Source organism: Callorhinus ursinus, unplaced genomic scaffold, assembly GCF_003265705.2.
Source record: "Callorhinus ursinus isolate GAN/ISIS: 27379988/994484 unplaced genomic scaffold, GSC_fseal_2.0 scaffold12, whole genome shotgun sequence".
Taxonomy (NCBI): domain Eukaryota; kingdom Metazoa; phylum Chordata; class Mammalia; order Carnivora; family Otariidae; genus Callorhinus; species Callorhinus ursinus.
In genome coordinates, this window is record NW_027397074.1 from 43,365,679 (window position 1) to 43,388,264 (window position 22,586).

General features: G+C 35.9%; 1 protein-coding gene across 2 annotated transcripts in view; it reads left to right on the forward strand.

The window, feature by feature from the left end:
- TAX1BP1 (Tax1 binding protein 1) overlaps positions 1–22,586 on the forward strand; it is an 84,133-nt gene that overhangs the window by 18,789 nt on the left and 42,758 nt on the right. For both annotated transcript variants that reach the window (XM_025873069.2, XM_025873071.2), the window contains exons 4-8: positions 3,029–3,216; positions 7,029–7,187; positions 16,227–16,375; positions 16,467–16,557; positions 20,309–20,494. In XM_025873069.2, the coding sequence (XP_025728854.1) occupies positions 3,029–3,216; positions 7,029–7,187; positions 16,227–16,375; positions 16,467–16,557; positions 20,309–20,494 (773 nt within the window). The remainder of the gene's footprint in view (positions 1–3,028; positions 3,217–7,028; positions 7,188–16,226; positions 16,376–16,466; positions 16,558–20,308; positions 20,495–22,586) is intronic.

Below are 22,586 nucleotides of genomic sequence, written 5' to 3' on the forward strand. Positions count from 1 at the left end.
AAGTAATTCTAGTGGCCATTTAAGTTACTCAGCCATGGCTTAATAAATTTATTTGTACATATTAGGATGGTGGGGTTTTTAAAAACTTTTAAAAATATATTGCCAAATCTCCTAAGTTACTGGTTTTTTTTTCTTAAGAGAGCGTGAGGAGTAGGGGGACGTGGGGGGAGAGGAGAGAGGGAGAGAGAATCCCAAGCAGGCTCCACACCCATTGTGGAGCCCAATGAGGGGCTTGATCTCTCACGACCCTGATAATATGACCTGAGCTGAAATGAAGAGTTGGACGCTTAACTGAGCCACGCAGGCATCCCCGTATTACTTTTTTAAACTTTGTATTTTAAAATAATTTTGTGGATGTAAAGTTGCAAAAACAGTAAACAGAATTTCTGTATACACATTACCCAGCTTCCCTTAATGTTAACATTTTACATAGGACCTTTATTTAATACACATTTTAACATTTAACACTCCTGCGAGTGACTATAACTTTCTAATAGTGTTCTTTTTTCTGTTCCTGGATCCAATCCAGGATCCCACTTTGCATTTAATTGTGTTATCTTCTTATCTCCTCCAGTTTGTGACAGTTCCTCATTCTGTCTTTGTCTTTCATGACTTTTACCTTTTTGAAGAGTAGTAGTATTAAATTTAAAGATTGTTTGACAGAGCGTGAGTGAGTGCACAAGCAGGGAGAGTTGGCAGGTAGAGACAGAGAGGGAGAAGCAGGATGTGGGTCTCAATCCCAGGACCCTGAGACCAGGATGGGAGCTGAAGGCAGACACCCAACCGACTGAGCCACCCACACGCCCCTTTTGAATGGTATTATTGTTTAGTGTGTTTTGGGGCCGGGGGTGGGGGCGGGGAGAGTGGCATGTTCCTCTTTTTGTGCTGGTGTTTTTTCATGATTAGTTTGAGGTTATACATTTTTAGGAAGAATGCCATACAAGTGCTGTTGTACTCTTTATAGTGCATTGTATCAGGGAGTACTTGATGATCATATCTCATTGCTAGTGATCTTAATCTTGATCATTTGGTGTCTGCTGGGTTTTTCTACTGTAAAGTTAGTATATTTCCTTTTGTAAATAGTAAATCTTACGGGGGAGTTAGAGAGTAAGGAAATACCTTGTTTTTCCTCCAATTTTCACCCACTAATTTTAGTATCTTTCAGTAGATCTTTCTTAAAACAATTTTTATTGTGTTTGCCTGATGATTTTCTATTTTCATTGATTGCACATTTATTAGTTGGAGTTATTATGATAGGAGTTGTCTCCTTCCCAATGGACTCATGGATATTTTCTGCTATGGAATAAAGTCTAATAGTACCGTTTTTTTGTTGCTCAAATTATTCCAGCTTTCTTTGGCCATTGCGAGCTCCATCAGACGGGCTCCTGTATTTTTTGACATTCCCTCCACCCTCCTGCCACTTTGAATTCTTTTTTTTGAGGACTTTTTTCTTTCAAGCACCACAAGATGTTCCAGGCTTATCTTATATTTTTTCCTCCCTCCTGTTTCTAAGGAAGAAGGTTAGCTATTTTTTAACGAATGATACCAAGTGAAGTAGATATCATAATCTGAAAATTTAAAGTTATGAAAGAAAAACAGGCATATTGATAAGAGGTTTTTGGATAGGTAGGAATATTCAAGATAAGGTGAATGTATTGATCTTTATTTTTTTAAATTTTTATTTTTAAAAGATTTTGAGAGAGAGTGAAAGAGGGTGCATGAGCAGGGGGAGGGGCAGAGGGAGAAGCAACCTCCCTGCTGAGCAGGGAGCCCAATTTGGGACTCGATCCCGGGACTTCGGGATCATGACCTGCGCTGAAGGCAGACGCTTAACCCACAGAGCCACCCAGGTGCCCCTGTATTGATCTTTATATATTCATTTCACCGCCACTGGATGCTTCCTTTTTACAAGTCATTATGGGGGATGCTAGAATTTTTATACATATTATTATTTATCTGCCCTCAGTATTTCTGAGTTCTTGATAGAGCATATAAAGCATGTATATTACCAGTGATAATTGATAGTATAGGTGGAGTTTTTTAATGTAAAAAATACTGTGTGAGCTTTGGAGAGAAGGAAAGTTTAATTTTGAGCAAGGATAATTAGCAAAATTTAAAAGAGTGTAAGAGATGAAGAAAGAAGGAACAAATATCAAACATACTCGTCAGATAGTGGGCTAAATGGTTTAAGTACATTATAGATAATTGGGAGCTGTGAGATAGATGTCTTCATAGCTCGTTTACAGATAAGAAACTGGGGCTCAGGGAGGTTGAGTTGCTAATGGCTAGTAGTAGAGCTGGAATTCTAGAATAAAGCTGTGTGGTTCCAGTGCTTATTTTTATTCTGCTGCACCTGTGGACTTCTTCCTCCTTTCTTTTACACAGTTCACGTACCACGTATTCCTTTTGTTAATATCTTTGTTTCATGTAATGTCAAATTTGAGGGAAGATTTCTTTAAATGACATTCCTACCTGCAGTCCTCCTAGATTTTGTGCTGGGTCTTACCTTGCTCCTCCTCCAGTCTTTTTCTCATTGAAAAGCATGTATGTTGGGGCACCTAGGTAGCACATTTGGTTGGGTGTCCAACTCTTGGTTTTGGCTCGGGTTGGTCTCAGGCTCGTGGGATTGAGCCCTGTGTTGGGTTCTGCACTCAGCATAGAATCTGCTTGAGATTCTCTCTCCCTCTCCCCGTCTCGCTCATGGGCTCGCCCCCTCTCTCTTTCTCTCAAATAAATCTTAAAAAAAAAAAAAAAGAAAGAAAAACATATATGTGACTCTCCCAGATAAGTTGGTTTTGCCCTAGTGAAGATAAAGGGAAAGGATATTCAGGGAGGATAAATTTAGAGCTAAGAGAAATTAGGGCATGTTTACAGAAGAAGGGAGAGTCTAGTTTGATAAGAGGAAAGACAACTCTGCCTAGAACAGGTCAGGAATGAGTGGAGATGGCAAGTAATGTTGAATTGGGCGGGGAGCCATTAACTTCATAATAGGAAGTTTAATAACTTTCTTTTGTTAACTTCCTTTTAGGATATTACCTTCCAAATGATGATGGAGAATTTTATCAGTTTTGTTATGTTACCCATAAGGGTGAAATTCGTGGAGCAAGTACACCTTTCCAGTTTCGAGCTTCTTCTCCAGTTGAAGAGTTACTTACTATGGAAGATGAAGGAAATTCTGACATGTTGGTGGTGACCACAAAAGCTGGCCTTCTTGAGGTTGGTACCAACAGTGAGCTAATGATTTATAAATTTAAGAACAGAGCTCATGTTGGCATTTAAAAAATTCAGAAGAATAACCTGAGACTCAGATGGTTTTTAACTAAAATGGTAAACTTAGAGTGTTGTTTTTGAAATGTTTTACATTTCGTCCTGTCACAGGTTATTGATTGCACCGTGCAGAGACTGCCCCTAGGGCCTTATCAGTATTTTGTGCATAGTAGATGTGCAGTAAATAACTATTGGGTTAGATTTAAAGGTTTCCTAATATTACCTTACACTAACTTTTCTTCTTTAGTGGTTGCCTAATCCATTGATTATAGAATAGTACAGGTTTGGGTTGTGAAGATGGTGTATAAAGTAATAAATCTAACTGTAATTGGATGTGAACTTCATTTCACTGTACCACAAGCATGCTCTATTCCAAGTGTGGCAGTGAATCAGGGAAGATTCCAGTCTGAGTTTAGATTGAGCATTTAGAATGATTTCCTTGTTCATTTTATCAAATGAGTATTGTGGGTTAATCATAATTTAAAGAGAAAACGTGAACATTTTTTTAATTGACTATTTGGGAGGCATTGCATTGGCTCCAATAGAAGTTTACTGTATAGATAGTCTAATAATGCCTTATGTCTTAAGTTTTAGTAATCATTGAAGGACAAAGTAGAACATTCTTATTTCAAGATTTCAGTATCTAAACCTAAAAAGCTAGAATGTTACATTTGAATTTCTGTGAGAAACAGCTTATTGGTTCATTCTATATTTTTGGTTAATTTACATTCATATTTAATCTGGCAGGTCATTGCTTTTTCTTTATAGTCAGATGTTTTTTATATGTAAATATTTTATGCCTTTGATTATATTTTATTTCAAAAACAGACAAGAGAAAAAAGATAAGGTCATAGATAATAATACTTTTATTAGATAGTCAAACTAAGAAGGTTAGAAGGAACCAATCATTTTTTATTGTGAATTCTTCTATATCTTCCCTTCCCTTTCCAGAAATTCCTTTCTTATCTTAAATAAAGAAATGTAACTTTTATAGGGTGACTAAAACATTTTGTGGTGACAACTGCCAGATGATCAAGGTTTTCAGCCTGGTATTTGAATGCTAGTCAGAGATGGTGGAACAAGCCTAGCTCTTAAAAAGAATGCAGTTAGCATTTATATTGCAGTTTTTTGAATACTTGTTAGACCACCCTGATTTCAGGGCCTCCAAAAAAAAAGCATTTAGGCATCTGTATCTTTCCTGTATTCCTTTTCTAAGTTAATTGGGACATTACACAATTTATTTCACTTCTTCCTATTCATAAGAGGTACTTTATAAAGAAAATTTAAGTTGCTGTCTATTAGGTGCAAATGGCTGAGATAAAATATTTTTATTCTGAACAATTTTTTGACAAGTCTTTTAAATTTCCATTCATCAATTGTTGACATTGAAGGGTTATGTCTTTTTTTTTTTTTTCACTTGATATGTGAACCTTGACTGGATCTTAGAATTTAAAAAATAGATATTTTGGGGGGATAGTGGGAGATAAATAATTGAACTATCCATTGGATATTACAAAGTTATTGTTAATTTTCTTATTTATGATAGTGGTAGTGGTTGAAAAGGAGACTCCTTTTTAGGAGATCCTTGCTCTGAGTACTTAGGGGTGAAGTGTCTGCAGTTTCAGATGGTTTAGCAAAAAACACAAAAAGCATAAGCAAGTGATAAAGGGATATGAAGTAAACATGGTGAAATACTAATAGTGAATTTAGGTGATGAGTGTTGATTTAAAATTTTAACTTTTGTAATGCTTGAAAGATTTCAAATACAAAATTGGAGGCAGGATTAGACTTCTATACATTTTTATCTAATTTGAATTCCTTTTAAAAATTTCTACTTAAGGGGCGCCTGGGTGGCTCAGTTGTTAAGCGTCTGCCTTTGGCTCAGGTCATGATCCCAGCATCCTGGGATTGAGCCCTGCATCAGCCTCCCCTGCTCTGTGGGGAGCCTGCTTCTCCTTCTCCCTCACTTGTGCTCTCTAGCTCTCTCTCTCTCTCTCTCTCCCTCCAATTAATAAATAAAATCTTTAAAAAAAATTAAAAAATAAAACTTCTACTTAAGATTCAGTAAACTCTTGGGGCACCTGGGTGGCTCATTCGTTAAGCGTCTCTGCCTTCAGCTCAGGTCATGGTCCCAGAGTCCTGGGTTCGAGCTCCACATTGGGCTCTCTGCTTGGTGGGAAGCCTGCTTCTCTCTCTCCCTCTCCCCCTCCCCCTGCTTGTGTTCCCTCTCTCACTGTGTCTCTCTCTGTCAAATAAATAAATAAAATCTTAAAAAAAAAAAAAGATTCAGTAAACTCTTCAGAAGGTATGTGTCGGTTAAGTGAATCACAGGGACAAATTGGTTCTTTCATAATGTTTCTATTGTACTATGTCAGGATATAGTCTCACTTTTAAACTGCCAGAAAGTTTAGAGCCAAAAGATGTTTTTTAAAAAATAAGGTGTAAAAGAAGTTTATTTTTGAGGGCATTTTACTCCTAATGTTTTCATTTGGTCTGATGGAAGAGATATGAGTGTCAATAAAAATTTGTAGCTCCTGAGCTTTCATAAGACCCATTTTAGAGTTTAATCAGTTTGATTCCATGACCCTGGAGAACTAACTTAGTGTACCAGGAAAACATTTTATTTTAGCTAAATGATGCCTGCTTTGTGAAATTTTCCCTCCGAGTCTTCATTATTCCTTTGTTAAAATCAAAGACTTTTTATTCTAAGAGAAATGTTAACCATTTTATTTACTACTATATTAGGTCCTTTAATGAGTAATTTTTTAGAATCGTGGAGTACAGGTTTTCCTGAATTGAGTTACTATTAGTGTTCCCATAAGAATCAGTTACATTGTTAATTTATTGTTATAGTCTGCATTTTTGTCCTAAAATTTGCAGTTACTTTAAGTTTGTTTTAATTTAGCCAAATAGAGACCATTATAAATATAGCAACTGTTACTACTTAATACCAAAACTTTTAAGAGTAATGCCATAGATGAAGGCCTTATATAACATGTAAGGAAGTTTTTTTTTTTTTTTTTTTTAAGATTTTATTTACTTGACAGCAAGAGAGGGAATACAAGCAGGGGGAGTGGGAGAGGCAGAAGCAGGCCTCCCAAGGAGCAGGGACCCTGGGATCACGACCCAAGCTGAAGGCAGATGCTTAACGACTGAGCCACCCAGGCGCCCCTGTAAGGAAGTTCTTAATAGAGTCAAAGATATCTCATAGCTTTGCATTTAAGAAGAGGTACACATTTTTATCTTGAGTATTATTCAAGAAAAACCCAGAATTAAGTCAACTATGAAACAGTATGCCTTAGTTTTGCTACTAATTTGAAAGTTGATTAGCAGGCAACTTCATAGTAAAATTTACTGATTTTATACCTTCTTTTATTTTTAAAGATTTTATTTAAGAGAGCGTGAATGAGCATGGGGACACACAGGTCGGGGGAGGGGCAAGCAGACTCTCCACTGGGTAGGGAACAGGATGCGGGGCTCCATCCCAGGCTTCTGGGATCATGACCCGAATCAAAGGCAGGTGCTTAACTGACTGAGCCACCCAGGTGCCCCTGATTTTATACCTTGTTTTAATGTTGTTCTCTTTTGCCCAACCAAAAGGTTTAAATTTATGAGTCATGAATTTTTATTTACATATGATTCATGAAGTAGATTGTATGTAAGAGTTCTTTTTATGAATTTCTTCACTATTTTTTTGAAATGGAAAACTGAATAACATTTTAGGATTCTAGAAAAATCAATTTGAGTTTTTTGTTTTATAGTTGAAAATTGAGAAAACCATGAAAGAAAAAGAAGAATTGTTAAAGTTAATTGCTGTTCTGGAAAAAGAAACAACACAACTTCGAGAACAAATTGGAAGATTGGAAAGAGAACTTAACCATGAGAAAGAAAGATGTGACCAACTGCAGGCAGAGCAAAAGGTTAGTTGTGTTTTATGTAACTGATTGGAATTGATAGTATATTGTCAGAAACCCATTTTTTCAAGAACTGAACCAGTTAAAGCAAGTAAAAACTGTTCTTAAAAAAATGGCATTTAGATACATACTTACAGAAGGTTAGTTCCTATCAGTTTTCTGCTGTAGCTTCTTTTATGTTGCAAATGGTTAAAATACTTCGATTATTTGGTACCAGGCTTAATGAGGTAGTTCCTGACAGCTGTTTCTCTATGCTTTCCATCTAATTATAGAATAATTGATTGATTTGGGGGAGAGGGTTTGGAAATATAATTAGGAGTGATAAATAGTGAGTAAGGGGAAGATAGAACAAAGTTAAAATTACCTTTCAAAAAAGCAGAATTCAATGAAATAAGATGTAGTATTAGACAAAATTTTGGAATCCATGATGTGAGAAATGCTATAAATTATCCTAAAAAAAACACATAAAGAAGTATACATATAAAACAGTATAGTTTCATTAGAAATACAAATGGATTTAATTTAGTAGGTGAAAACAAAGGCAATCACCTAGTCATTGACTTGTTAGTTTCCCAAGAAAAGTAATTTGTTAGTTTTGACACAGATTCCGATAATACGTTTCATACTCACTTATAACTAGTTAGATATTCTTAGGTCTTTTTACAGGATTAACCTATTGTTAATTAACGTGTTGCTTTCTATTGTTTCATTCTTTGTCCAACAAGGCCTAGAGCAGTTACTTGAACCAGCAGTGCAGTGATTTTCACTAATTTTTATATTCCAGCAGGGTGGTTGTAAATTGCACACCTGACCAGAGGTAATTTACACAAATAAGGGCTTAAATTCTGAAAAGATTTTCTCTTGACTTGTCAGTTTGAGGAGTACTCTTTTGAGTTAGATGGTAAACATAATATGAAGCAATGTGTACAATTGTAAATCTCCTTATAAACATCTGTAACATCTGTTTTTATTACCATTAGCCTTTTTAGTTTAAAAGATGCAGTTACTTCCCCATTTTCCTCTTGGGGGAATACTTAGAATCCTGCAGTAGGAGTATCATGTAGTATAAGCAGATATATCAAATATTAAAATATAGTATATGTGCCTACCTTGATTGTTAGGACATTCAGATAAATGATTTATTCAGTTGTTGAAACTCCTTGGCTGTTTTGTATACTTATTATACTGTTCTATTCTTTACACTTTTATCTCATTTGTACCTGGATTTGGCAGTTTCCAGAGTGGAATGCCAATCTTTTTTCTTTCACTCTATTACAAGGTGGAGGGGTGGAGGTGAGATAGAAGACAGTACTCATGAAAATGGCCCCATTACAGCATGTACTTAGCCTGTAAGATCAAGAATGCCCTGAAATATGGCCTTTGAGGTTTCAACTCTGATCACCTTGAAATCCAAGGGAAGAATGATGATTGGAAGAATAGGAATGGCGTGAAGTTACTCATGTACATGAGGCCATGCCTCTGGTCCAGTCGAGTATTAGCTGAGATTTAAAGTCTTAGGTACTCTCTGCTGCCCAGGTGACAAGGGTTAAGCACTATGGATAAGACCATTCTGAAGAGAGCTAATTCTGACATATTTAGGTTGAGAAAGTGGTAGATTGAGGTCAGGGGATTAGTGAAGCAAAATTTGTAGGAGATGGTGGCTGTTGGACCCAGAAGAGGTCTACAGCAGAAGTTTTTATGGCAACTCATAAATCTTTTTTTTTTTTTTTTAAAGATTTTATTTATTTGACAGACAGCGAGAGAAGGAACACAAGCAGGGGGAGTGGGAGAGGGAGAAGCAGGCTTCCCACCGAGCAGGGAGCCTGATGTGGGGCTCGATACCAGGACTCTGGGATCATGACCTGAGCTGAAGGCAGACACCTAACGACTGAGCCACCCAGGCGCCCCAGCAACTCATAAATCTTGATGACAGACATTAATCTTAGGAGGGGACTTCTTCCCTGCTATTTTTGTGTTGGGTTTATACTCTGGGAAGATGAAGTACGTGGAAGTGGTTTTTAAAAGGCTATTCTATGCTATGAAAGTGGTGATTTATAAAAGACCTGGGGTGCTTGGGTGACTCGGTTGAGTGTCAGACTTTTTGATTTCAGCTTAGGTCATGATCTCGGGATGGAGCCCCATGTCGGGCTCCACACTCAGCATGGAGTCGGCTTGTCCTCTCTTTGCTCTTCCCCCCAGCACATGCATGTTCTCTCTCAAGTAAATTAATAAAATCTTTTAAAAAACAAAACAAAAAGACCTAGATTGGTGTTTGTTATGTAATAGAGTCTCACTAAATGTAAGTAAATATTATTTTACTAGTTTTCATAATGAACTAGAGAACCGAACTAAAATATGAAATTCATACCATTTTTCTCAGTTCCTAGAAGTGATACTTATATATGTTAAAAAAAAAAAAAAGTCTTAGTTGTATGTTGGCAATTGCTTATTTCTGGGGATAAAATAATGTGCTTGCTAGGAGAAATAGTTCTTTTCATTAGTAGTCATGGGGCGCTTTTTTTTTTTTTTTAATTTTCTTTTTTTCACCTCCCAAATCAGTCTTCATCTGGGCAGCTAGAACAGTTTGCTTGTCTTAGTTGGATGGCTTATAAAATCTATGACATTTCTTGGCACTTGTTTTAAATCTCTTCCATAGTGTGAATTCTAAAAAAACAATCTCGATATAGTAATTTTTTTTTTCTCTTTGAGGTACTGGGTATATATACTGCTGAATATCTGAAGAACTATTATGTATCTATAATTTCACTTAAAATTTTAGAATGGATAGTTAATTTAGGAATGTTCTGTGGCAACCTTCAGTTTCTTCAGATAGAAGAAATTGTGTTTTCGTTGTTTTATAAAATAAGATTAGCTTGTTACCCATTCAGTACTTGACATACTAAGTTAAATGTTTATAATAAATAAAGTTTATAAATAAAATCTTTCATCTTTTATAAATATTGACTTTTTATTGTAAAATGCCACTAGAGAGAACACTGTATTTTGAAAAATAAAAGAATTGGATGTGTTAAAGTTATCAAAAACAGATTCGTTTAAGTGTTATGCTTTTTTTTTTTAAAGATTTTATTTATTTGAGTGAGAGAGAATGAGAGATAGAGAGCACGAGAGGGAAGAGGGTCAGAGGGAGAAGCAGACTCCCCGCTGAGCAGGGAGCCCGATGTGGGACTCGATCCCGGGACTCCAGGATCATGACCTGAGCCGAAGGCAGTTGCTTAACCAACTGAGCCACCCAGGCGCCCTAAGTGTTATGCTTAAGTATATTCTGGGTTATGTTGTGTAATTGTTTGCTTGAAGGAATTAGGTAGGATTACAAAGTAGATTAAAACTGAAACCAAATAACATCTATAAATTGAGAACTATAAAATACATATTGTATTTTGCCTGTATTTTAATGTGATGTGTTTGTTCCATTATTCACGTATACCCTAGATTTAAAAAAGTAAATTTTGTGTTAGTAAGGATAAATTTTACCTTCATTTCTAGTTCAATTTTAAGTGTGTTTTTTTCTCTATTATAAAAGGCTGATTAATAAAAATAACCCATGTAATATTTAATGTAAGCCAGGTGCTGTTCTGAGTGTTTACATATGTTAACTCATTTACTTCTATAAAGTAGGCATTGTCAAATACACATTTTACAAAGGTAGCACAGAGGGGTTACTTAACCAACCTATGGTCGAACAGTTTGTAAAGTGGTAGAGGTAGGCAGTCTGGCTCCTTCAGTGCTCTTAATGACACTCTACTTCTGCCTATAGTGACTAAAGATATGAACTTATCTAATTGATCTTTTTTAAAAATAGCTTTATTGAGATCTAATTTATAATTTACATATAATGTCCAACACTTTACGATATACAACTTAGTGGTTCTTATTAATATTTACAGAATTGTGCATCCATTACCATAACCTAAATTTAGAACATAGTCATCACTCCAGAAGAAACCTGTACCTGTTAGTGGTCATTCTCCATTTCCTTCCCCCTCAGTCCCAGGCAACCACTAAGCTAAGTTTGTATATTTTGGGTATTGCATACAAATGGAATCATGTATGGCCTTTGTGACCTGCGTCTTTCACTTAGCATGATGTTTCCAGGGCTCATCCATGGTGTAATATGCATCAGTACTTTATTCATTTTATTGTCAAATGATATTCCAGTGTATTGGTTAGTCTTTTTTTTTTTTAACCCTAACCCTACATTTTTCAGACATAAGATTAGTAGTTTGTAGGTATATTCATTTGTGTTCTTGTTTCCATTTTGGAGTGCTAGATATGTATTTGAAAATTAGAAGATTAAAAACTGAGGCTCAGGGAACCAGTGATACTGAGTCTTGTTTTTCAAATAGGACTAAAATGAACTGTCACCTTGTTAAGTTTTATAGTTTAGTGTATAAGTTTTTGGAGCCTGAACTATGAATTGAGTTTTTTTCCATAAAATAAATTGTATTCTTGGGTGCCTGGGTGGCTCAGTCTGTTAGTCTGCCTTTGGCTCAGGTCATGATCCCAGGGTCCTGGGATCCAGCCCTGCGTCAGGCTTCCTGCTCCGCGGGGAGCCTGCTTCTCCCTCTGCCTGCCGCTCTCCCTCTCTCTGTCAAATAAAATCTTAAAAAAAAAGAATAAATTGTATTCTTAACTTGAATGTTAATATAAGATGTACTTCAAGGTATTTTTAAAGATTTTATTTGAGAGTGAGTGAGAGAACAGGAGCGGGGCCAGGGGGAGAGGGAGTAGCAGAGTCCCTGCTGAGCAGGGAGCCCAACATGGGACTCGATCCCAGGACTCTGGGATCATGACTTGAGCTGAAGGCAGAGCTTAACTGACTAAGCCACCCAGGCACCCTCAAGGTATTTTTAAACAATTATCTTTGAGAATACTAAAACAGTATTGCTTAAACAATATAAGGAGCATGTTATAAACTAGATAGGGTATCTTGAGATGCTACCAGCCATTTGGGAGTTATCACAGGTATAGGAGAGAACAACATGAAAGATTTCTCATTATGGTGGCTCTGGCTAGTGCAGATCTCTTCTGTCTTAATATTTTTGGCTTTCTCTTCTGTAAAGCTGTATTTATCACTGTATTGGATATCCGATTTTGGACAGAGTGGGTTTAAGACATTTAGACTGCTTAATATACGGAATTGCCTCAGGTGCTTGTGTGTATGTGTGTGTCTCCTAATATATGGAGTTGCCAAAAACCAATTTTGAAGCTATGATATCATTGAATTTCTAACTCTTTCTTATTGATTATCATTGTGGAAAAAAGACACAAAGGCCTAATTTTTAAAAATATTTTAATATTTATTTTTTAGAGTGGGAGTGGGGAGGCATAGAGGGAGAGAGAATCTTAAGGAGGCTCCACACCCAGCATGGAGCCCAATGAAGGGCTCAGTCTCACAACCCTGAGATCATGACCTGAGCTGAAATCGAGTCGGATGCTTAAGCATCTGAGCCACCCAGGCACCCCATAGAGACTTAATTTTAATATTGTAGGAGTGATCGTTATAACTTAGGTGTATATATCAATAAATTTCTTTAAGGCCAGTTTTCATTTTATACCTGATTTCCTAAGTAATAGTTTCAGGAAATTCATAATACTTTGTTTCTAAAATATATTTAAAATATATTTATATAGTTTAAACTAGCTCATAATCTTTGTATGGAACAGAATAAAGAAACCAGAAATAAACCCCTGCATACATGGTCAACTAATTCATGACAAAAGAGCCAAGAACATACAATGGGGAAAAACAATCTTCAATAAATGGTGTTAGGAAAACTGGACAGCCACATGCAAAAGAATGAAACTGACCCACTGTCTTACGCCATACACAAAAATCAACTCAAAATGAATTGAAGACTTAAGACTTGAAACCATGAAACTCCTGGGGCATAAGCTCCTTGGCATTGGTCTTAACCATTTCTTGGATTTAACACCAAAAGCAAAAAATAAGTAGACTAAATCAAACTATAAAGCTTCTGCACTACAAAGGAAGCCATCAACAAAATGAAAAGTGAATTCCAGAATGGGAGAAAATGTTTGAAATCAAATATGTGATAAGAGGTTACCATCCACAGTTACTTAAAAAAAATCACACAACTGGGGCGCCTGACTGGCTCAGGCAGTAGAGCATGCAACTCTTGATCTCAGGGGTCATGAGTTCAAGCCCCATGTCGGGGGTAGAGGTAATCTAAAATTCTTTATTTTTTTCAAAGATTGTATTTATTTGAGAGAGAGTGAGCATGAACCAGGGGTAATGGGGAAGGGCAGAGGGAGAGGGAGAACAGCCTCCCTGCTCAGTCGGTTAAGCGTGTGAGTCTTGATTTTGGCTCAGGTCTTAATCTCAGGGTCATAAGATCGAGCTCTGAGTTTAGTGTGGAGTCTGCTTGAGATTCTCTCTCTTCCTCTGCCCCTCCCCCCACTTACTTGTGCTCTTTCTCTCTAAAATCTTTTAAATCTCACAATTTCCATTAATGACATAATTCTTTTGCCAATAATTTGCTGTTCAGAGTATTTAGGTACTAATTTACTAAATTTTACCACCATATACATTCGAATCCAGAATACCATACTTTTTTCTAAATGGTTGTCCATAATTTTTTTTTTTCAGGTGTATTCATTTGTAATCAAAATTTATCTTTTTTTAAACAGAATAAGTGTGTTCTGTTACTTTAGATATTTTTAGTGCATGTTTAGCCACACAGATAAGTGGCTTTTTTCTCTGGTTGTTCATATTTGAGAGTTATGACTTAAAGGAATTGCTAATAGTGCTTATGGTAAGGATTCTTTAACCTGAGAGGAGGGGAAGACGTTCACTACATGAATTTGAAATGCCCAAATCTCTTAATCTCTTTTTGCCTCCATTTTTGTGATTGTTTTTATCTTGATGTACAGTATAGCCAACTTAATCTATTCAAGTTTTACTTTAATATTTAGAATTGTGATTTTTTTGGGCATGATTTGCAAATATTGACCAAATATTGACCAAATTTATCTCAAATTTCCAGTGTTTTTCAAAGCTTGTGTTCTAAATTTTATTTTTTTAAAAGTTAGTTTTTTAAAGCAAGATTTTTAGTTGTTCATGTGTACACTACAGACTTTATTGTCATTTTCATGCTAAGAACAGCTTAGCCAAATGGAGATGCTATGCTTTACCAAGACATGAGAACTAGAGGCCTGAAGAATAATCTCTAGCATTTTCATGCCATTAGAAAATAGGTGTGGATGCTGAGAAGCTATTAGGTGCTTTTATGGGTACCAGGAAGAGATTCTAAGACTGTCAGGTTGTATTACAATTAGTGACTCATTGTAGAGTTAACTGGCTCATAGATAAAGCAATAAGTTCATGTTTTGCATTTAGTTGCTTATGAATCTTCTTTAGTTCTTGCCCTATACATTTTTTATTTTCTATTTTTTTTTTAAAGATTTTATTTATTTATTCATGAGAGACAGAGAGAGAGAGAGAGACGCAGAGGGAGAAGCAGGCTACCAAGGAGCAGGGAGCCTGATGTGGGACTCATGACCTGAGCCGAAGGCAGATGCTTAACCATCTGAGCCACCCAGGCGCCCGCCCTATACATTTTTTAGAATGCTGTTTACCCTTTATAGAACTTCATTAATTACAGATTCAGAAACTAGTTTTTACCTCTGTGCTATCTATATCTAGTCTTTCTTGTAGGAAGAAATACCTGGATTAAATCTGTAGCCTATTTGCAGTGCTTACGTAAGAGAGCATGTGGTAAAACTAACAATACAAAATTTAAAAAAACTATTTAGAAATCTCTCTGGCTATCTTTATAAATCAGCAAGACAAAAATGTATCAGATTTGCAAGAATCATTGGATATTGACAGCAGTTTACAGCAGAGGGCATATTTATTTTTGTGGTGTTGTCATTGGAATCAGAAAAGCATTTAGTTTTGTATAACAATCTTTAGTGTTGCAAATTTAGTAAGGAAACATTTGCTTTGAGCAAAAATAAAACCAAGAGAGTGTATCTGATCATAATTGTGATGGGCTTTTTAACGAAGTGTAGATGCAACATAGCAATTTTCATATTCTAGCAGTATTTTTAAAGTGATGTTTCACCTATAAGTAAAAAGTTTGGCTGAGTGAGTTTATGAAAATCAAAGTGGCTTATAAATACTGTATAACATTTGTGACATTTGAATTGTAAGAATGATGATTTCCTTTAGCTTCTGTTACTGCCCAGGTGAATGGTACTTCCATTAGTGGGAAGTTTTAAAATCATTTTTTAACACAACGATTTGTCTTAATTTATCAGTTCTTTTGATGTATAGTTTTCCATAACAAAGTATCTCCGTATGCACTGTTACATTTGATTCTCATGATTTTATAAACTAGGGAGAAAAACCTTTATTATCTTCATTCTACAGATCGTAAAATGGGTTTAGAAAGGAGCTTGATCAAGTTCTTATAAATTAATTGTTTGGATGTGTTAATATTTTTAAACTTTTAAATTGTTTAAAGTAGAATATTCTGTTTTAAATAGAAATACTTTTATATTCATTTCAGTTCTTTGAATATTCAGGCTTCTGAGTCACAGTGACAGGATCATTACGAACATTGCTTCAGGCACATATCTTAGTGCTTTGATATAATTATTGGTGGGACTTAATGATCTGTGCCAGAAAGATTTTTTTTTTTTGAGAAAGTGTTAACTGTGGTAGTATCACATGAAACCTGACTTGTCACTAGAGTAGCTTTGAAAAGCAAGATGTCAAAAATGAAAGTGATTAATTAAAAAAAATTTTCTCTCATTTTTGTTGCCTGCCCTCTGGTGGAGAAGCTTGTGAAATTAACAGGGTGTATGAGAAGTCTGGAAAATAATTGTTTAATTTGGTATATGAAAAACTGAATATGTTTCAGTTTCAGGTTTAGTTTTTAATCTTAGTTTATAAACTTTAGAGGGGACAAATGTGGGATTAACAATTTAAGAATACGTAGATTTCTTAAAGATAAGCAAATTTGTTTTAGAAATTGTTTCTCAAAAATTGTTGTTTCTAAGGGTCTTGTTGAAGTATCGCAAAATTTAAAAACGGAAAATGAAGAGTTTAAGAAGAGATACGATGATGCTACATCCAAAGCTCTCCAGCTTGAGGAAGATATAGTGTCAGTGACACACAAAGCAATTGAAAAAGAAACTGAATTAGACAGGTATTTCTGATGGTTTTAAAAAGATACCTTTATGTTTCAAAAATGTTTTTAATGAAATTTTTTTGTCTATATTAATGTTACTTTAATTCAGTTTAAAGGATAAACTCAGGAAGGCACAATATGAAAGAGAACAACTGGAGTGTCAGTTGAAGACAGAAAAGGATGAGAAGGAACTTTATAAGGTAGTTTATTCTTTTCATTTCTCTTTGTTATCTGTTGCTGTGAAACAAATTACCCTGAAATTTAGTGGTCAGGAATTTGGGAGCAGTAGCAGCAGCTTAGCTGCATGGGTCCGGCTCAAGGTGTCTTGGTCAGTTGCATTCAGGATGTTGGCAAGGGCTGCAGTCAGCTACAGGCTTGATTGGAACTGGATGGAGGATCTTCTGTCAAGGTGGCTCACACAAATGACTTATGGCAGGATGCCCTTCAGTCTCTTGCTATGTAGGCTGTGTGGCCTCTTCAGTGGCTGCTTGAATGTTTTCACAACATGGCAGCCAGTTTCCCTTGGAGCGAGCTATCCAAGAGAGAGCAAGGAGGAAGTCCTGGTGCACTTTATGACCTAGTCACCAAAGTTGTACATTGGTACTTCTACTTTATCTTATTCATTAGAAACTAGTTACTTGGGTCCAGCCAGTACTTAAAGAGAGGGGAATTGGGCTTCACTTCTTATGGAGAGGAAGTACCAAAGGATTTGGGGACCTATTTTAAAACTACCCCATTGTGTATAGTCCCTAAAAGTTTTCAAGGAACTTGCTGGTATTTTGGTTACTTAGCAGGTAATACATAATAAGTCAGAGAGGTTTAATAGTAACAAGATACCTATCTGTTTATTAGAATTTATAAAACCAATTGTTACCCCCCTTTAATAACATCTTAGAGCATTAATTTCAGTGATCATCATGTTTTAGAGTTTGACTTTTAGAATAATTTTCAGAGAATGTCATTTTAAACAAGATACTCTGTTAACAAATCTTCACCTTTTTGAAGTTTTTCTTTTTTAAATGATTCTTAAAATAGGATGGTTAGCTTAATTACGAATAATGCTGTAGATGTAAATTGAGACATATTTATCTTAAGTGGCTTATAGCAGTACATGAAGACAGTTCCAGATGATGAATTTCAAGAACATTCAAGTTAAGTCAGTATTATTTGGACAGATTCAGTCACTTGATTAGATTAGAACAGAGCGACACACCTGGTATTGTGCTATATATTTGATGAGAGATAAAAACATACAACTGTGCATATATTCAGTATTTTGATAGTTACAATTTGCATGTAGAAACTAGAATATGATTTATATTGCCAGTGGTTTTTTCCTTCTTATTTTTGGTGGTGGTTGGGATTTTTTTTTTTAGAAGATAAAAATAAAAAAATACTGAATTCACCATGCAGCTTAGCATGAATGGGGACGTTTTGCATGTCATGGGTTATACCCATTTTATTTCTTGAATAGCTTATCCCCAGGGGATGTGTGCATGCATGCGTGTCACTCCCAAAACAGAAAGAAAAGTAGTGATGATTCACTGGTGGATGATTTTTTTTTTTTTTTTACGATTTTATTTATTTGTCAGCGCACAAGCAGAGGGAGAAGCAGGCTCCCCTCTGAGCAAGAGCCCATTGTGCGACTCAATCCCAGGACCCTGGGACCATGACCTGAGCCAGAGGCAGATGCTTAACTGACTGAGCCACCCAGGTGTCCTGCTCTGGTGGATGGATGATTTTATGATTTAACCCTTTAAGAAAATATGCCCCAAAATAATGTTTGGTTTTTGAAGAAGATTTTGTGAAAAAGGGAAATAATAGAGATATCTAGAGAAATTGATGCAATTGGATTACTATTGATAGTGTTTTTTGCAGACTACCTCCAAATGCAGTTTTTTTAAAGTTATAAAGCATTTTTTTTAACTAAGTGAAAATTGGCATCTCTAACAATTTTTTACTCAATGTTAACAATGAATTTCAGTGAGAATATTTCAGTTTTGTTGCCAGGAAAAGACCTGAACATTATTTCTCCGTGGATAATTGCTTTCCATATTGCTTTTTGTTAGCATAGTGGGAGATGATAAGATTCTAATTCAATAATAAAATGAATTCTAAAGGCATTCTAGTTAGTATTGGGAAGGGTTTAGGAAGGTCTTAGGGTTAAACCAGTGATGCTGGAGAGGTGTAATGAATGATAACTAGGATGAATTATTTTGGAAAGAGAAAGACATATCCCTAAGGGTGTCATCTCTCCATCCTGCCTTGCTTTTCTTTCTGTTATGAGAATAGGACTTCTGGTGTTTTACAGAGGGTTGGCAAGCACATTTTAGGGTAAATCGAGCATTTTTCATTTACTGCTCTAAATGATTCCTTATGCCTTGCTTTTTTTTCCCCCCCACTTTCTGCAGAGTTTTTGTGTTTCTGCTTTACACCTGAATGACCAGTCCTTTGCAAAAACTGGGCAGCAAGGAAGGAAGGGAAAGAATGAGGTGTCTTGGGGATTTATTCTTTTACGGTGTGATAATATCTCCAGTTTTCTATAAGCATTATCAGTTGGGATCAAAGTGACATTGGAATTTCCATTTGAATATATTTTCCCCCAACCTCCCAGTGTTCTAAACAGTATTTCGTTTGTATGTGTGTATCCCCAAAGTTGGAAGTTAAGACTTTCCTTAGAGATTTTTGTTTTGTGGTTTTTTTTTTTTTCTTTTTCATGGCAAGGAGACTGAACTATGACAAGACCTCATATTATATTGTTATGTATCTCAGAAACAGGCTTTCCCTTCCAGATTGTTTATATAAATAACCAGAGAGATTCATTATGTCTCTCTCTTCTAGCCCCTATTAGAACATATGAACCATCCCTGGCCTGTAAGAATTTAGAGGAAATGATAAAATACTTTCTTGAGCTGATGACTATGAAAATTAGATAGTGTTTTTTTTATTTTTTTTCTTTTTTTGTTTTTAAAGATTTTCTTTTATTTATTTATTTAATTGACAGAGAAAGAGAGAGACAGCGAGAGAGGGAACACAAGCAGGGGGAGTGGGAGAGGAAGAAGCAGACCTCCCGCCGAGCAGGGAGCCAGATGCAGGGCTCGATCCCAGGACCCTGGGATCATGACCTGAGCCGAAGGCAGTCGCTTAACCAACTGAGCCACCCAGGCGCCCCTAGATAGTGTTTTTAAAGGGATGCTGCAAAGGTGTTGGCTGGTGATACCTCAGAGAATCTGGAGTCGTTTTTTATCCTTGTGAATAGGAATTAGTGTTTCAGCATTCATACATTGAGGTTCAAGTGCAAGAAGTATGTTAATTCATTTCTCTCTGGTACTCTTAACCAAAGCAAGATACTCTTTATAGTGGAAACTAGGTTTCTATACTCTTTATAATTTCAGTTATGGAATTTGATTTGTGCATCTGTTATGAGCAAATTAGCAACTGCTGCCTAACTTCCTGGGAAAATTAATATAGTGGGGTTAATTAAATATATTTTTAGGCACATAGGAAGTAAATGACAGTACTTCTCAAAAGCAAAATACTGAATTGCTTAAGATGTTCTTGAATGTACCCCTTCAGTTTTCCAGAATTTTGCCATGCCTTTATATTTGAATAACGTATAACATAATTTGTTCCTCCAAAAGAATAACCAGATCGGTTTGCATTTTTAAGGAGAACTTAAATTTATTAAATGAGAGGAGAAGACTTTAGAGATGAGGTAGTGTTGTTAGACCTTAATCTCTGTGAAAAATTAAAAAAAAAATTAGCCTGTGTTCTGTTCCTGTTTATTAGCTAGTCATTTGATAAAACTTGGGTCTCTTGACTCCTGGTCTAGTAAAGTCTTCTGGTTCCTTGATCATATTTGGGTTAGAGATAAACAATGGTATTTTGAAATTTGAGTAACTTAGGTTATGGAGTTAAGAGTATTCTTGACATTTTCAACCACTGTTAAAGGTACATCTGAAGAATACAGAAATAGAAAATACCAAGCTTGTGTCAGAGGTCCAGACTTTAAAGAATTTAGATGGGAACAAAGAAAGCATGATTACTCACTTCAAAGAAGAGATCGGCAGGCTGCAGTTCTGTTTGGCTGAAAAGGAAAATCTGCAAAGGGCTTTCTTGCTTACAACCTCAAGTAAGGTAAGTACTTTTGCAATATATATTTGAAGATTGTAAAACCTGTGTCTATTAAATGTATACAATATAGTGGTTTTTATTTTTAGTCTTTACTTTCCCCAACATTTTCTTTTGAAAAAGTTCAAACCTGAAGGCATTATGACATTACACCCTAAATACGTTAGCATGTCTCCCTATCAACAGGTACATTATTCTGTATAACCATCAAACCATTAATACCTAAGAAATTTAGATACTAGAAATTTAACAATCAGAAGATAATATTTCATTCCTATATACAGCTTTAGTACATTCAAATTGTCCCAAATATATTTCTATATAACCTTTAAAATTTCTTGACCCAGGGGTAAATAAAGACCACAAAATTACTGTGTTCTTGGTCTGCTCTAATCTAGAATAGTGTCCCTATACTTTTTTATGACATTGATATTTTTGAAGGATTTAGGCTTGTCTGAGAAAATGGTCTGTAATCTAATTTATCATTTCCTCATGGCTGGATTCAAGTCAAACATTTTTTGGCAAGAAAAGGCATAGATGATGTTTTGTACATTCTGTTGCAGTGTTATCAAAAGTCACATAATGAAAAAAAGAAGTCACATAATGTCAGTTCCGTTCTTGATGTTAGGTTTAATCATTTGTTTAAAGTTATGTCTGCCTGAAACCATTATATTGGTGCTTTTTCCTCTCTTTGTAATTGAGTAATATGTAGGATAATACTTCGAGATCATGTGAACATCTTATTCCCCAGTAGCCTTTCACCCAGTGGTTTTTTTATCCTTTGATGATCCTCACCTGCATCAGTTATTAATGATTACAAAATGGTGATTTAAAAAATTTTTATCATTTCTTGTACGTTTATTAGTAGGTATTCTTTTATAATGAGGTTCTCTGCTGCCCTCTCCCCTTTTTTCATATCCCTATGGACTTAGGGATTCTTTTTTGTTCAGGATATCGTACATCATCATTCTTTTTCATACCCAAATTGTCTCATACTTAGCTAGGGGGAGTCTTTCCAGACCTGCCTTTTTTTCCCCCCAATATTTTATTTATTTAGTTTAGATCATGCACACACACTAGCAGGGGGAGCGGCAGAGGAAGAGGGAGAGAATCTCAAGCAGACTCCATGTTGAGCACAGGACCTGATGTGGGGCTTGATCTCAGGACCCTGAGATCATGACCTGAGCCTAAACCAAGAGTCGGGCACTTAACTGACTGAGCCACCCAGCTGCCCCTGTGTCTTTTTCATATGTTCCATAGATGTTTTGAATACTTAGCTTTGTGAAACAACTGTATATTAGAGTTTTAGGTTCTGCCCCAGACCTGGTACTAGGCATTTCTCTAAGGAGCCCTGTTTGTTTTTCAGCGGGGAATGGTATTTTGAAACCAAATGGAATTTTGATATTTTTATATTGGATCCTGTTGCTACTAGGGGTCATTGCTGCTTTGTACTTCCATTGGACAAACTTTTAAAGTCCTTATATAGTTACCTTCAAATCAAATCCAGTACCTTAGAGTTCTTCCTTACCTTCCTCCATTCCATATTTATCTCTTCTCTCAGTGTGAGAGCCCTTGTTTCCAAAATGTTATATTTATTCATGTATTCTACCCTGTTATACACACCAGTAGTTTCAGAAGTGTTACGTCAGTGCCACTCTCAACAGTGTGTCTACTAAATAAAGTTCTTGGGGCACCTGGGTGGCTCAGTCGTTAAGGTCTGCCTTCAGCTCAGGTCATGATCCCAGGGTCCTGGGATCGAGCCCTGCATTGGGCTCCCTGCTCAGTGAAGAGCCTGCTTCTCCCTTTCCCACTCCCTGTGCTTGTGTTCCCTCTCTCACTGTGTCTCTCTCTGTCAAATAAAGAAATCTTTAAAAAAAAATAAAGTTCTTTTCAAACTTTTTTCTTAGAACTTAGTAAGGATATACATAGCACTGCATTCAAAAATAACACACCAATAGTTTCAGAAGTGTTACATCAGTGCCACTCCCAACAGTGTGTCTACTAAATAAAATTGTCTTTTCAACCGTTTTTCTTAGAATTTATTTCAGTAAGGATGTACATAGTACTGTGTTCAAAAGTTACTTGAATAAACTTTTTA